Below are 16,401 nucleotides of genomic sequence, written 5' to 3'. Positions count from 1 at the left end.
TTCACTGTCCTCCTTTTCCCTTTCTCTGAAGGTTTCTGTTACAACTGGTTGGTATTCTCTTAGAGGACATCGTTACAAAACAGCCCAAAGTGGAAATGAGTGAACAGCAGCACACTTTCTATTGTCAAGAATTAGGCACACTGCTGATGTGTCTGATCCACATCTTCAAGTCTGGTAGGTGAATCCCAGAGGTCTTGGTGCTGTCTGACTATGTGCTCTCCTGCACACTGTACTCTGGGGTACAGGGACCATGCTGCCCAGTGGATGCCTTGGAAAAATGCTTTGTTGGTGGTAAGAATAGACCTGTTACTGTGTGTTCACCCTTGGGTAGTGGCCCCAGAGAATGGAAAGCAGAGTGGTTAGAAGGTGTGTGTGTGTGCTGATGTTTGTAATAGTTGTTTGTCATTCACAGGAGCTCAATGTGCAAGCAGCTCTTGTCCTTTGGTAGGCTGGCTATTGTGCCGATAAACTAAACCAGACTCAAAAGGACTAGTGTGGTTCCAGTTACATGAGCTATTCAGAGGAGCCAGACTCAGAGATGGGAAGGAGAATGGGAGCTTCTGGACGCTCGCTGCAGGGCGATGAGAGCTGCTTAATTAGAGTGGGGGCCTTCAGTTTCACAGAATGAGAAGAGTCATGGAGATGGATGGTGGAGATGATATTGTGAAGGTATTCGATACCAGTTTTATGTACTTAGAAATGGTTTAAGAACATTTTGTTAAAAATGGGGAAGTCACCTAAGAGCCTCCTGCTGTTTTAAGGTGTTTTCACCTTTACAAATGATTGTGAATCGAAAATGAGAGTGAACCCAAGAGAGTAAATCACAGGGTGCCCTCCTTGCAGCAAACTAGGAACATCCAGTCCAGAGTGGAGTCAGGGAGGGTTGCAAGACACCAGCCTGCTTCAGATGGAGTTGTCGGAAGCTGGATGACTGGCACAGCACAAGGACAAAGAGGAGGAGGAGCAAACAGGAAGCTACCCAGGATGTAACATGCTTCACAGCATCAACGTGGTGGAAACCATAAATTCCACACACGATTCTCCTCTCAGTGGCCAGGGCTCATGGAAAGTGGCATCCCTGGACTTCTTGGCTCTGTTGGGAACTTTATTCCATAGCCATAGTGTAAAGGTCGTTACGACTTTCATTTGTACAGTGAACATTTGAGTAAAACACTAAAGACTTCATTACTTAAGGACAGAGTGAGCACCCTTAGGTGACTTCCCCATTTTTAACAAACTGTTCTTAAACCATTTCTAAGTACATAAAGCTGGTATCGAATACCTTCACAATATTATACAACCGTCTCCACCATCCATCTCCGTGACTCTTCTCATTCTGTGGAACCGAAGCCCCCCACTCTTAATTAAGTAGCTCCTGTCGTCTTGCAGCGTCCAGAAGCTCCCATTCTACTTCCCATCTCCATTAGTTCTGACAAATATAAGAAGAAAATTAAACAAGTTAATTGGGGAAATGAGTGGTAGAAAAAGAGGTGGGGGTGGAAGGGGCACTAATAGTCTCATCTTGCATCATTGGGCTGTGTGATAATGTACAGAGTTGACAGAACAGAAAATAGACTACAAAGGAATCCAAATAGATCTGAAAATACAACTCAGGATTGGTAGGAGGCAGCACACAGGTGCTGAGTTTCCTCGTTATCAAGGTAGAGTTAACAGGTTAACGTCCAAGGTTGTTTGAAGTCTGCAAATCACAACAGAGCATGGTGTGGTTTCTGTATTCGGTAGTCTTTCAGTTTTAGGGGTAAGACTCCAGCCCAAACCAGAGCAAGGAATGGAGCTTACAGGCTTGAGTGCCTGGCACACACAGACAGAGCCCTGTGGTCTGTGTGGTGTCTACAGCTCTGCTTCTGTGTGGACTTTGTCTTCCAGTGGACTCCTTTGATGTGCAGAAGCATGGTCTCTGCTCTTGTGGTTTAGCCCCTGAATTATTCATGTGACTGGCCCTGTGTGACTTGTGTGGATGACAATGAACCTCTGGGTACTCCAGCCAGCCTGGGCTACATGAAGGGTCAGATGGCATTCCTTAGAGGGTGGGTTTTACTGTATGTTGCAGTATTGTCCAGTAGAACTCTCTAGCGAAAATGAATGTGTCATGACTACATTAGTGTTATTGGGCACCCAAGATGCAGCTCATGTGCTGGAGGCATGTATTTTTAAGTTTTATTTAATTTTAATTGACTTAAATTTAAATAGCTCTCCCTTAGACAGCACAGCCCTCTCTGGGATGAGCTCCGGCTTGGTTAGAGTGCCTGGCCTCGCTCGAGTTTCTTTGTATATTACTTAATTGGTCCACCATTTACAAATAAGGTGCGTGTGTGTATAAATGTTTCCTCTCTCCTTGTTAGTATGATTGCATTCCTCTTAAAGACACCAGGTGGCATACTTGCTGTATTTGGTTGACGGAGAGGTGGGGCTGAAATAAATCATCTTTTACTTTAATAAAAACGTGGAGCACTTAGCATATAAAATGGGATTCATGGTTGTGCATTGCTTTTAAAAAGGCACTGAAAATTGATACCTTGAATTTGTCATTTCAGGGTTTTGTTATTTTTTAAAAATTTTCATTTGTTCTCTTTAGTTATACATGATAATAGAATGTATTTTGACATATCTTACATACATGGAGCATGACTTCCCATTTTTGTGTTTGTACATGATGTGGGGTTACACTGGTCACATATGAACATAGGAAAGTGATGTCCAGTTTCTTCAACTGTCTTTTCCATTCCCTTCCCTCTTTCTTCCCCCAGCTCTGTCCTGTCCAATCCAGTGATTCAGTCATTATTTCTTAAAAGAGGAACTAGTCTGAAGAGTAGCTCTGACTACTAGTTTTCTGCTATCCTTCTTGCTGGAGGAGGAGGGATTTATCCCAAAGTTGTTTACTTATTTCAGATTCAGTCCAGTATCATAAGAATAGCCAAGGTTTAAAAAAAGGGAGTAACCAATATTCTTCTCTTTAGCCTCAGGATACACCAATTTAGAAACAGAAGGTGGGACCCAAGGCATGGGGTGGGGTTCATTCAGCCCGCTTGTCCACAGTTCTGTACCCACAGGTTCAACCAACTGCCATGGAAAATACTTGAAGAAAAATTTTCATCTGTGCTGTGTACAGACTTTTCTTATTATACTATTCCATAAATTATGGTTTAAAATGTGTGGGAGGATGTTAGGAAAATCCCACACCATTTTATACTAGAATCTTAAGGGTCTGCAGGTTTTGATAAAAATGGTGTTGATGGGGGGAGTCCTGGAAGCACCTGCAGGTGCTAAGGGACACTGTACCTGTTTTGACTGTTGTCTGTGTGGTTGGATTAAAGCTGTCTGGCCTGTGGCCTCATAAAGCTTCCTAGCGTTGCTACCCATGAATTCTAAGTCAATATTTCTGTCCCTTCCCCATATGCCATCTAAACACTCATCCAGTCAGGAGCAACAGAAATTGATGCCTCCCTCCTGTTTGAGTCCAGGCAGTGGGCACTGGAGACCTGCTGAGCAGAAGGGGCAGAATGTGGGTGCTGCATGCCCACTTCCCTCTGGGCAGAGGTGGGCAGGTGGGTGGGAGCTCTCCTCTGCTGCTTTCAAAAGAGCCAGTATTTCTATTCTATGGCCAAGCAGGGGTAATTGGAAGAAAGAGAAAATGGTGCTTTCTACCATGCTCGGGCAAGGATGAGGGCTGATAGGTTTCATAGTGAAACTGAGTTTCTCCACTGCTGCTGGTGGGTGGGTTCTGCTCAAGCGGCAGGGCTCTGCACTGAGGAAGCCATCTCTTCCCCGCTCCACTGAGTGCGTGTTGCAGCTCTTAGTGGCAGGCCACCCCTCCAGTGCTGCAGCACACTTCTGCAGCTCACTTCTGCAGCTCACTGCCAGTTTCTTCTTTCTGGGTTTTTGTTTCCCAGATTCAAAGAATGAAATCCACAGACAAGGATGAGTGAGAGAGTAGGGTTTATTCAAGTGTGAACAGAATCAGAACTCCTGCAGGGCGAGAGGGACCTAACGGGTTGCTACTTGAGAGTGCTGGTCTAGGGGTTCATGTAGCCCGTGGTCAGTGCTGTTGGTCCAAACTTATGCTACATGGTTTGGAATAAAATTCATGCTAGTCAGGTTTTAGAAAGTTACTGATGCTGTTGATCAGCCCTTGAGTCTGCACTTCCACTCAGGTCTGCCCCACTTCCACTTCCTTTCTGCTGGCTGCAGTCCCAGCTTCCCATGGAGGTTGAGGTTGTCAGATCCTGGAGGGACCATGGGGAGGAGGGGCTGCCTCAGGATGACAGGTCAGGGTGCCTGGGTTGCCTCAAGCCTGGCTGGCTGTGCCTCAGGGAACACTAGCATGGCATGTTCTGTGGGGGTGTGGCCGCAGCTTGCTGCCCATGCTCCAGCCTGCCCAGGCCACTTGCTCTGCTTCTTGGCAGGGATTGGTGGGCTGGCTTTGCGGTTTAGTAGCCCGGGATCCGTGTCAGTAGTACCAGGAGCAGTGAGCTCTCTCGTGAATGTAGTACCATTTACTCGCCTCATCACACAGGATCCTTACGACATCTCTGAAATATTTCCACTTTCCACTGATGAGGAGGGAACTTAGGTTCCAACAGGCTCTTGTAAAGCCAAGAATGAAAACCCAAGAATGACTTCATCGTCCTTTGCGTTAGGACAGGCTGCTGCGTGGTTGGTGATGGTCAGCGCAGCAGCTCACACTTGCAGCCAGATGAGACAATACCATTGTGACCATATTATAGCTAAAGAAGCAGCCTCAGAGTCCTAAGCAGGAGCCAGGGTATAAACCCAAGACTCTGCCTGAGCTCCGCAAACCTCCTCATCCCCCTGCCTTGATGACAGCATCATCTCCAACTACTGCCTCCATTATGCTCCTAGTGTCTTCTGTTAGCTCCCAGCACAGGGCTAGGGAAACTGTGCAGTGCCACCAACCGCTCTCTGCCCTGTGCTGCCTCGGTGCCCTTAGCCTTTTTCTCTTCTCCTGGGTCCCTCCCAGTTTCCCTCGCCTGCCCTGCACCAGCTCCTCCGTCCACAGGCCCTGCCCTCTTCTCTGTCTCAGACAGCTGGTCACTACTGCTCCCAACCCCAGGAAGGGAGGCTCCTCTGGGAAGCCCGTCCTCAGTGGTGTAGTACACATCACCATCCAGTGGCTCACACAGTCGAAGGCTAAGTGTGTACTGGGCACACAGCTCTTCCTCCGTGAGGGGATTCAGGCGCCCAGGCTGTTGCCTGTGGCTCTGCTCTTCCCGGCTGCAGCACTCTGCCTGATGGGAGGTGGAGAGGGCCTTATCACCGTAGACCAAAAGTGACCTGTGTCTGTGTCCCTTTTGCTTCTGTTGCTCTGGCAGTGGCTGGTCATGTCCCATTGCCCTACAAGGAGACTGGGAAAATGTCTTCTTGCCTGGGTAACTGCTTCCCAGCCTGGTGGGCAGTTACCAGATGGAAGCAGCTTGTTTCTTTGTCTTTTTCTTTTTTTTAATATTTATTTTTTAGTTGTAGTTGGACACAACACCTTTATTTCACTTATTTATTTTTATATGGCTCTGAGGATCGAACCCAGGGTCTCGCACGTGTGAGGCGAGTGCTCTACCGCTGAGCCACAGCCCCAGGCCAGCAGCTGGTGAGGAAGTCAGGGAAACCCTGGGGAGGGGAGGGGACAGGGCAGTGTCACAACAGTCAGTGGGCACTTCAGGTGGAGCTTTCCAGGAGTCTGTCCTCCTGGCACGTCCTGTGTATTCTTCAGACCTCACTTCCCAGCAAAGTCAGCCCACTTTTTGCAGAGAGGAAAGAGATCCTCCTGGCGAGTGAGTGTCCAGTCTTCCTCTTCTTTGCCTCAAGCCGCTGCCCTTCTCCCTGTTCTCCTGCCTTCTTCCTCGTCCTCGTGTGTCTGCTTCCCCATCCTCACACCCTCTGTTCTGTCTTAAGTTTTCCTTTACGTGCTCATTAGGTGGCCATTGTGCACTCGTTGCAGCAAACCCAGGAAGGTGGGCTCTCTGCCTCCTCTCCTGCTGGCTCAGACAGCCCAGGTCCACACTACGAACAAGGGGACCTTCTTGCCATTGTTTTCTCAATTGCTGGTCTCCCCCTATTTTCACTGTACAACTTCCAAAAAAAGGAGGGGGAAAAAGGTCTCAGAAGTTTGTTCTGACTGTTCTGCACAGTCGTTTCCCTCTTGGTTCCTGTCCACAGGAGTGTCCCTTGCCCTCTTTTTTATTTTTAGTTTCAGAGAGAGAGAGACAGAGTTGGTACTGAGGATGAAACCCTGGGTTGCTGTTCTGCTGAGCAACATCCCCAGCCCTTTTTATTTTGAGACAGGGTCTCACTAAGTTGCTTAGGGCTTCACTAATTTGCTGAAGCTGACCTCAAATTTGTGATCCTTCTTCCTCAGCCTCCTGAACTATTGGGATTATAAGCATGTGCCATCATGCCTGGTTCTCTTGCCCTCTTAAGCAAAAAACAGTGTCCCTTCCTGAGTCCTCAGGGACTCTGGAGCCCCCTCTTCCTTCTAAGGCTTCCCATCACCAGCTTCCTCTCTCGTCTTCTCTCTCAGTCGCTCATGTTGCCTTGTTCTCCCTTCTCTGCTTCCTGCCTCTGTCCCTTGATGTGTGACAGGTTATTGCATGCATGGGTGATTCTGTCCCTGTCCGTGTGGTCCAGTCACCCGCCTGTCTCATTCTCTTTTCCATCCCCCTTGCAGACGTGGGGCTTGATCTGCTTAGCCTTGAACATAACACTAGCATAGCTACCTTCTCCAAGGCCTCTTCTCCCTGTTCACTAGCTCCACATTTAACAGGAGGATCGTCCAGAACCCCAGCTTTAGCGGCAGCTCCTTCCCCAGCCTTGTGAGCCCCGTCTCACCACCTTCCTTTGTGGCGTGGGGCCCCTGCCCCTGTAGAGTCCATCTCCTCTTCATCTGAGCTCTTCTGACCATGCTCAGCTGTATGGGCAGCAGCAACAGCCCTGCAGCCCCTGCAGGCTCCAGGCCAAGCCCTGAGCTCAGGTTTTGCTCTCCAGTCCCTCTGTCACGTGAGGAGGCCAAGGCCCCAGTCCACTCAAGGAGAGAGTGGTGGAGCCTGCACTGATGCCCAGTCTCTGAGCACAGCTCTAACCTGCCGTCGTCCACTCTTGGCCTTTGTTCTATGCTCTCTGCCCTGGGCCCGTGCTTCTTGTCTCTTGTGTCCCATGCGGTGATGGAGGGCCACAGGGAGGGATGGGGCCAGGCCTAGGCACAACGGAGTGGGCAGTGCTGATTGAGAAGCAGTGCGGAGAAGTCTGGACTCCTTGAGGGGCTGTGACCAGGCGAGCACAGGGCCTCCCATGTTGTACTGCTGCTTTGTCTCAGCTGTGGTTTTGGTGGGTCATGAAGTAATAGAAGGCTCTAGTCTTTGCCTGTTTCAGGGCCTTTTCACATTTGGGATGTGTTGGAATTGAAAATAAGATTCTGATTCCATCCGTGATGCCGGAGACCCAGCCATGGGGGAGAGCGAACACCTGACCTCTCTCCTTTTTGTTTCCTGATGTCACCTCACATCCTCTCCCCGCTGTGCTTTGCCCTGCGTGTGTGTCCATCCTTGGGGAGGGCTGGTCCCTGTGAGGCCGTGCAAGGTGAGCTGACTCCAGTGTTCAGCTGAAGGAGGGAGGGGTCGTGAGGCTAGTGCTTCCTGCCAGGCCTCCCCGGGTCTGTGCTTGTGTGCAGTGTGGAGGGTGTGGGGCGTGGGACTGGTGACTTGGCATGCTCAGTCCCTGGGTATTCTGGGGTCAGCACGGAGGCTACTGCCTGGCTCCCAGCCATTGGTGGCCTGTGAGGAGCACACGGGAGCCTGGGGGTGCTGGGGGGCTCATCTGCTCTCTCTCAGAGCTTGTCATGTTGCCCTGCCTGGCCTCTTGTGGTGTTTGTTTCCTAAGTTCTCAGTAAGCCAGTGAGCAGGAGTGGGTCCCCACCCATATGTCAGGGGCTTAGTGTGTGGAGACCCCAAATGACCTGAGTTCAAGGAGCTGAGGTACCATTGGCACCTCCTTCTGCACAGTTGCGTCCAGACCTTGTAGCACCTGCCTCGAGCTGCTGGAGAACCTGGTAGTGCCCGTGGGGGCAGGCAATGAGGAAGTATGGACATTTGTGGGCCAACCCAGTAAATGAGCACAGTATCTATTTCTGCTTAGAAAAGTGACAGTTCTCTAAGTGTCAAGTGTCAAGGAAAGGGTTGTGTGACTATCTTTTTTATGCAAAGTCTTCACATAGCTACCTGGTGTTGGACTACGATGAACACCAAAGATGTTTCTCTGTAATCAGTTGTATTATGTTTGGTTCTAGGAATGTTCCGGCGAATCACAGCTGCTGCCACAAGACTCTTCACCAGTGACGGCTGTGAGGGCAGTTTCTACAGCCTGGAGGGCCTGAATGGGCGTGTGCGCTCCATGGTGCCCACGCACCCAGCCCTGGTGTTGCTCTGGTGTCAGATCCTGTTGCTCGTCAATCACACAGACCACCGCTGGTGGGCAGAAGTGCAGCAGACACCCAAGTAGGTGCATGTCCCTGAGCTTAGGGTGTGGCCTGATACTGGTGGGTGCTGCGCCACCCGAGGCTTGGCTGCAGCCGCGGCAGAGGCGCTTTCATGTCCATGCTCTGTGAGGCTCTGAGGGCTTTTGGCCACAGGCTGGTCTTTCCTTGCAGGCTCTGTGTTGTGGGGATGTGCTGACCACAGGTGTTCAGAGTAGCAACTGCTTTTTCAGTATGGTTTTCTTCTTCTTTTAAATTTTTGTACTTGTAGATGAACAGCATGCCTTTATTTTGTTTGTGTGTTTATTTTTATGTGGTGCTGAGGATTGGACCCAGTGCCCAGCACACGCTAGGCAAGTGCTCTGCCACTGAGCCCCAGCCCCAGCCCATGGTTTTCTTTGCCAAGCTCTCCAACACTGTTCCATCTGCCGGGTTGCTCTAGCCAGGCAGTGTCCCTCCTGCTAGGTCCTGTCACTTGAACTGGTTCCATAACCAGGCATGTTGCAATGTCTTAACTTCATTATGAGTTAAATGTGGTTCTGCTTATTCTTAGATAATGAAGCAATTATTTAGCAAATTTCAAAGCTATTTGGAAATACCTTATTATTATTTTTTTTATCATTCAAAAAAACTAAGTTTCTGATTGTGGGTGGCCTCTTTTTGCAAAAAGTGTTTAGCTTTAAGCCTCAGTGTCCAGGTGCTTCCTCCCTCACACATCTGAACGTGCTTGGACGTAAAGCTGTGAGCCCTGCTGAGTCCTCAGCACAGTCTCTGTATGACGCAGGAAGAGTGCAAGTGTGGTCCTCTGCCTGGCTCGGAGGCCCCGGGCTGCCATCCAGGCCCTCCAGCTCAGCCTCCCTGTTGAGAGGCTTGATGGCCCCTCTGTTCTGTCTGTGTCGTGGGGTCTGCAAAGGAAAAAAGGACGCCGCTTCCCACCCACGTGCTCATCACTCAGCGGGGGAGACAGACCCATGACAGCATCTGAAATGTTCGAAGGATGTCTTGGACCTGCCGCAGTAACTGAACACTAAGAGCCAGCAGACAGGAAGCCAGGGTTGCTGGGTTTTGTGCTTCTTAAACATGTGTGCGCTTCGGGTAGGGAGTGAATAGGGCAAGAATCAGAGGCAGTAACTGGCCAAGGCCTGGGAATCTGTTTCCGCCAGACTTCTGACAGTGCAGTGCTGCTGATCCCTGGACCCGCTGAGCAGGAGGGTTGCCTCAACGACACGACAGTGCTGTCCTCAGACACCTCTCTCCACCAGGCCCAATGACCAGGGCCCCAAGAGCCTTTTAACAGGTTCTCAGGAGAACCCAGTAGGAACACCCAGGATTGAGGCGTACTGGGCGAGATGGAGGGGCAGAGCCTGGGTTAGCTGTGGGTGAGGTGGGGTGGGTTTGAGGGAGGCAGGAAGAAAGTGAGGTGTCCACAGCCCGTCCAGCCCTGCTTCTCCCCATTGGTGTCAGCAGACGGGGCAGGAAGCACACTGTAGTTTGTTCAGAGGAGATGGCAGCCTGAACCTAGCTGATGGTGAGCAGGCACCCCTTCCACTAGGGCTCCTGAGACCCTTTGCCACATTAGGTGGAAAGGAACAGGCAGGACAAGCCAGTGCCCTTTTAAGATGCAGGTGATGTTGTGGTCCCTGGGTCCCAGTCAGCCAGAAAGGACATTGCTGGGCAGTTAGAAATGTGAAGGCAAGGCTGGGAGGTGCTCTCAGGAGGCATCTGCTCAGGGGCTCAGTGTGGCCTGTCCTGAAGGACACTTGCTCTCACGTGGCCTGGGTGTGCAGTGTGTGGGTCTCCTGGGAGCAGGTGTGGCGCGTGTGTGGGCTGTGGTGTGGTGTGGTGAGGTCGGCTCAGCACACATGTGAGAGCATGCTCATGAACTCTGTGCTGCGTCTCGTTGAAGGAAGAGCATGTGGCTGGCTGTTCAGTGGCTCCTTCCAACTTTTCTGTTGGTTCAAAGTTTTCAAAATAAAAATTGAGGAGAGAAGATGATGAGAGAAGGGACCTCTTAGCAGTGGTAGGCACCTCTCTGGCTTGCTTTAGAGGGGAGCAGAGCCACGAGCAGCAGGGCCACCAGAGAGGACTTCCAGTGAGAAAAGCAGTGGCATGGGTGATCCAGGGTGACAGGCTTGAGCCCATAGAAGAGGGTCATCTTTGAGATGGCAAGACTAGGTGGGTCTAGGCACAAATGTTAGTTGATTGTGCTTACTTATTGCTAGTGTTTTAGAGTTGAATTTTACGGTTTTTTGTCCCTTGCCCTCCAGATACTAATAAAGACAGATTGTCCCTTCAGTATGACAGCAAAGCTGTCACTGCTGGGTTCTTAGCCCAGCATGCCTTCCTAGGGCACCCTGCCCTGGCTTCTCTTTATTGAGTTAGGTCTCTGTCTGCTCTCACGCCAGCCTGTGCCCCTCCTGTGGAAGTGTCAGGGCTATACTTAGACCTGTGTTCGTGTTAATATCTGTATCCCCTTCTAGACCGTGAGCCCCAGCAGGGCAGGACCCATTTCTGGGTTTGAACCCCCCATGTATCCCCAGCAGAACCTGAGTCAGTGACTCTAGGAGCAGAAGCAGTCATGGTTACTGGTAGAGCCCTTCTGCATGTAGGTGGACAGTCACTATCTGGTGCCCACATTCTGGATGGGGACTGCTTTCCAGGAAGGGTACCACTTGTCCAGCGTGTGGCAATGCACAGGAACCCCCATTCTACCGTTTTCCTTGTCGCTGGCTAGACTGTTGATCCTGATATACTATTTTGTTGCTTCAACACGGTTTTCTCTGGCCCTCCTTTTCCCTTGATTGGGCAGTTGGGCTGCTGTGCAGCTCTTAGGCCACATGGTAGTGTGGCTCCAGGAAGTCCCCACATGAGCTCTGCTCTCTACCTTCCTTTCAGGACTCTGTCACCATGGATTTGATTATTTTTTATCTGTCTCACTTTTGACTGAACTGTGAGAGTCCTGACCCCACTGTGGCTCATGTGGGAGTGGTGTTGGGTCACAGTCCACACATGGGCCACTTCCAGCCCGAGTGCTCAGGTGCTGTCAGCCCACGTGTGCCAGCAGCACTGTTTGGGGACTTGCACTGCTACAGATTGGGGGTAAATTTGTTTGATCTTGGGCCTCCTAAGCATCTGCTGCCAGCTGTCTGAATCACAAATGCCGGCTGCTCTCCTTCGGAGGCTGTTGTAGCTTGTGAGTTTAAGTCATGTGGAGCCACTGCAGAAGGGTGGGTTTTGTATTTGACAGTTTTTTGACGTGACTTAGAGTAAAATGCCCTCTTTTGTACCAGCTGTAGTCAGGTAACAAGCAGAACCGTGACTTCAAGCAGGTCCCTCTTGTCCTTTTGTAGCCCCCCTCCTGCTTTCCCTGGTGACTGCTGATGCACACCTGTCCCTCTAGCCTGGCACAGAATTCCCTGGACATGGAGAGCTCACTGTGTGGCCTTTTGAGTGTGGCTTCTCGGGGGAAAAACTGAAGTGGCCATTAAATTTTTTTATCTGTAGAATGTTTTATACTGGTTGTCTTCTAAATCCTGAGGGGCTTACAGGAAAAGTTGACATATTGCAGAATGTTCTTGCCCTCATGGAACCCCCATCCACACTGAGCCTCGGCAGGACATGGCACAGGCTTTTTGCTACCCTGGGAAGGGTGTGGTCCCTGGTCAGGCGTTGAAGTCAGAGCAGCAGTTTGGGAGTGTGCCAACATGGTGTTTTAAATATTTTGGCTAGAATTAAGAGCCTCAAGTTTATAATTCCCATTTGTTTAGAAAGAAAAAGATGTAGTGAGAAATAAATGTGAAGTGAAATTACCCATTAGTGGAATGAAATGCTTTTAAACGTGTTCCCACATTAGCACACGCACTGTGGACGGACTCAGAGTAGTGATGTTCTGTTGGGAAATGGGCAATAAAATACAGAAACGGATAGTGTCCCCTTGGGCAGTCAACAGTATGTGTGGCAGGTGGGAGATTTCAGCCCAAGAGCTGACTGAATGTGCAGCTTTTTGGTGGGTCCTGTCTTTTGGTCCAGCATTTAATCTTCTGCCTGCTAAAGCCTCTGTGTCATTTAGTCTTTCTTTTTTACTTAGGTGCTTATTGTCGCCTAGGTCTGGATTACTGAAAGTGTCTGTTTCACTCAGTGTCTAGAATGACTTGTCAGAGACGAGGATCAGGGTAACCAACACAGTGCACTCTCAGCATACCTCTCTCCCCTCCTAGGAGACACAGTCTGTCCTGTACCAAGTCGCTTAGTCCCCAGATAACTGGTGAGGAGGAGGAGTCTGACTCGGCAGCCCAACTTGGAATGTGCAATAGAGAAGTCGTGCGGAGAGGGGCGCTGATTCTCTTCTGTGATTATGTCGTAAGTTTGGAACCGCCTGCAAGGGGTGGGGATAGGGGCCGTGTGGAAGGTGCTGTGTGGTCCCTCTGCCCGCCATGCCTCCACTCCCTTGAAACTGAAAATCAAAAGTACTGTCTAATAATCCACCGTGACGTGGTGAGGATTCGCCTTCCCTCTGGCTGGGTGTCTCAGCTGGCCTTCGTAGGCTGTCACTCACCATCACTCATTCAGCAAATCCACAGCAACTGCTCTATGCCTGACATAATGCTGAGGATTTTACTTAATTTGAGGGAAGCAATGAAATAATACGTAAATTCAAAAACAAGCCTTAGATTGACCATAATGGGATCCGATTAAAAAATTTTCTGGAAGTCAGGCATGGTGGTGCAGGAGGATCATAAGTTCAGAGCCAGCCTCAGCAACTTAGTGAGGCCCTAAGCAACTTAGCAAGACCCTGTCTCTAAATCAAATATCAAAGGGGTGGAGGTGAGGCTCAGTGGATAAGTGCCCTGGGTGCTGTGCTTAGCAGGGAAGGTGTTAAGTGTTCAACGTTATATTTTAAATAGATTGCTGTTTGAATGCCATTCTTTTAAAAATGATTACTATTGTGGCGTTTTAACCATAAAACTAGCATCACACATTTAAAGTACAAAAAACCAAAATAAGCAGGAGGAAATAAAGGCTCCTTTAAGTGTGTTGCTCCAAGATGACTCGCTGTCTCGTCCTGCGCTGGAGTTTCTATACTAGTTACTTGGTAAAAGCATGAGTGTTCCTCTTACGAGCTGGGCCTCTGGGTTGTACTGTCCCCATAGCAAGACGGGGATGAACAGTCTGGGTCAGTAGGGGCCGTGGCTTCACTGGGAAGCTACTGTGCACCTTCCTTTTGGTGTGGCTGATTATCAATCCTCACGTTTTGCTTAACATTCATTCTTGAGGTTGAAATCGTTTTCCTGTCTTGTTCCACTTTTGAGAAATAATTTATATAATGCTGCTTTTCACAGATGTAATAAAAAGAGGCAATACTGTCATATGATCCCAAATGAAAAATATTAACCATTTACCAGATGTCAAGGAATTTATCATGTTTTGGTTTCTGCCTGCAAGAATTTTGAATTAAGATTAAGGGGTTATACATATGTTTACAAATGGACGTGTCTTATTTTCTTATAAATCTTGAGTGAAATTTCTTCCGTGTAATGTGTGGGAATCCCTTCATCTTTTAGATTCAGGAATTCTATCAAAAATGTGGCAGTTATAGTGAATTTTTTTTTACATTGAAATGTTGCAAAATTGGAGACCAAGTAAGTGGAGAGGGAATACCCCTTGCTGGGCCAGCCTAAAGTCTAGAAGGGGGCAGCAGGCGTTGGTCAGGGAGTGTCCCTGGATCCTGTGCATACCGTCACTGCAGGCCACTCCTGCTGTTCCTGCAGCCTGGATCACACTCAGCCCATGGCGGGCCTCCCTTTGACCTCTCCATGGAAAGGAGCCCAGGTTCTGTTTATTCTCTCTCCTTCCTGGGCTGGTGTCCCTAGGAGCAGGACTTCTGCAGTGGGTTCTGACTTCACATGGCCTCCGCCTCTGTGTGTGATTGGAGGTGGTGGGCTCTGTGCTGTGGCCACTTTCCTGCCTCCTCAGCCACTGTGTTCAGACGGCTGTTACTTTCAGTGAGGCAGGTTTGTGTGTGGAATCTGCCCTCTCCTTCCTGCCCTGTCTGCCTGTCCTCTTATCTACTGGGAAACAGACTTTGCATCGCTCTCTCCCAGTGTCAGAACCTGCATGACTCGGAGCACTTAACGTGGCTCATCGTGAATCACATTCAGGATCTGATCAGCCTGTCGCATGAACCTCCAGTGCAGGACTTCATTAGTGCCATTCATCGGAATTCTGCTGCTAGTGGTCTTTTCATCCAGGCCATTCAGTCTCGTTGTGAAAATCTTTCAGCTGTAAGTCTTCATTGCCAGTCAGTTTTTCTGCCTTAAAAATGGAGTCCTGGAATTTTTTAAGTGCTAATTTCCAGTTGGCAAAGTAATCAGCTCCTGTTCTTCTCTTAAACATTAGCCAACCACTCTGAAGAAAACGCTCCAGTGCTTGGAAGGCATCCACCTCAGCCAGTCAGGCGCAGTGCTCACACTGTACGTGGACAGGCTCCTGTGCACCCCTTTCCGTGCTCTGGCTCGCATGGTTGACACCCTGGCCTGTCGCCGGGTAGAAATGCTTTTGGCTGCAAATTTACAGGTACTGAGAAAAATATTGATGCTTATTTATATTAGAACTTGGCAGGTAGAGTAAGCAGAACATTAAGCTGGGTTTTTCTCTATCAGCCTGGTCTTGATATGGCCACAGATGGGAACACGTATGCCTTGTGCAAACCTGTCATTCTGTGTATGTCTGATCCAACTGCTTCTGGTCTGTCCTTGCTATGACAAACTCTACATACCAGTTTGTCCTTTTTAAATGAGCATGAGGTCATTATGGCCCCTTTCATATTACAAATCCATTGATGTGTTCTTGTTTATTTAGAGCAGCACGGCCCAGTTGCCAGTGGAAGAACTGAACAGAATCCAGGAACACCTCCAGAGCAGTGGGCTTGCACAGAGGTAATGCTGCAACATAGCAGTGCCTATGTTCATATAAACCAGGCTATAAAGACTTAGACTGGCACAGGAGCAAGTTCACAGGCTGAGAAAACAACATGCCCTTTAGGTGGGTTTATTGCAGCAGTGGCACAATAGAAAGACTTCCTGAATTTTTTATAGGAACAACTGGCAGTTTCAACACTTGTTGCCCACATGGGGGTAGCCTGCCACATGTCAGTGTCTGAGGGTAGCAGATATTTCTGTTGCCTCTATGGTAAAAGGGAATCTGAGTTACCATCTGCATAATCTAATCACTAGATTAGAGTGGATGAATCTGAAAGCATGACCTTGGCTTTTGTTGCATCCACATCTTGTTAAAATGTTGTCTCTTCAGCTAGGCACAGTGGCACATGCCCATAATCCCAGCTTCTCAGGAAGCTGAAGCAAGAGGATCTCAAGTTCAAGACCAACCTCAGCAACTTAACAAGACCCCATCTCAAAACAAAACAAAAAAATTTGAAAAGCTGTATGTAGCTCAGTTGTAAAGTGCACCTGGGTATAATCCCCAGTGCAAAATATCTATGTGTGTATTTATACATATATGTTCGTAACTGTTCAGTCCCCTAATTCTGTTTGCAAGACTTTTAGAATCCTTTATCACAAATATTTTCATCTGTAAGATATGTCCATGGCTGCAAAATATATTGAGAGGAGCTTTTACCTCTTTTCTTGACCCATATGTGTGGGGAGAGCACATGTGGAAGAGAGAGGGAGAAAATAATTTTGCCATGATTTCAGTCTAAAGGAGGGGTCTTGCTGAGGGTGTTTTTAAATAGGACAGTGTGCAGTGGGTGACTCTTTTAGTCTGCAGGGCTGAGTGATGATGGCCAACTGGCATCAGGAAGCTGTCACTCATGGGACATGCAGCAGAGCAGACTGATGCGTTTTGACCCTAGACCCAATTGCCAGCCCAAGTGAAGAAGATTG

The 16,401-nt window shown here is 49.0% G+C and overlaps 1 protein-coding gene across 3 annotated transcripts in view; it reads left to right on the top strand.

Annotated features, from left to right (window-relative positions):
* Positions 1-16,401, top strand: part of Htt (huntingtin) — a 141,065-nt gene that overhangs the window by 93,767 nt on the left and 30,897 nt on the right. For all 3 annotated transcript variants that reach the window (XM_046423853.2, XM_058572449.1, XM_046423854.2), the window contains exons 40-45: positions 32-174; positions 8,315-8,522; positions 12,718-12,859; positions 14,602-14,781; positions 14,897-15,073; positions 15,359-15,435. In XM_046423853.2, coding sequence (XP_046279809.1) covers positions 32-174; positions 8,315-8,522; positions 12,718-12,859; positions 14,602-14,781; positions 14,897-15,073; positions 15,359-15,435 — 927 coding nt within the window. The remainder of the gene's footprint in view (positions 1-31; positions 175-8,314; positions 8,523-12,717; positions 12,860-14,601; positions 14,782-14,896; positions 15,074-15,358; positions 15,436-16,401) is intronic.

The sequence above is a fragment of the Marmota monax genome, unplaced genomic scaffold (assembly GCF_021218885.2).
Source record: "Marmota monax isolate L192 unplaced genomic scaffold, Marmota_monax_Labrador192_F-V1.1 WCK01_AAM20220418_F8-fsc00009, whole genome shotgun sequence".
NCBI lineage: Eukaryota > Metazoa > Chordata > Mammalia > Rodentia > Sciuridae > Marmota > Marmota monax.
The sequence above is the reverse complement of the archived record's forward strand: the minus strand, read 5'-3'. Positions and strand labels throughout refer to the sequence as shown.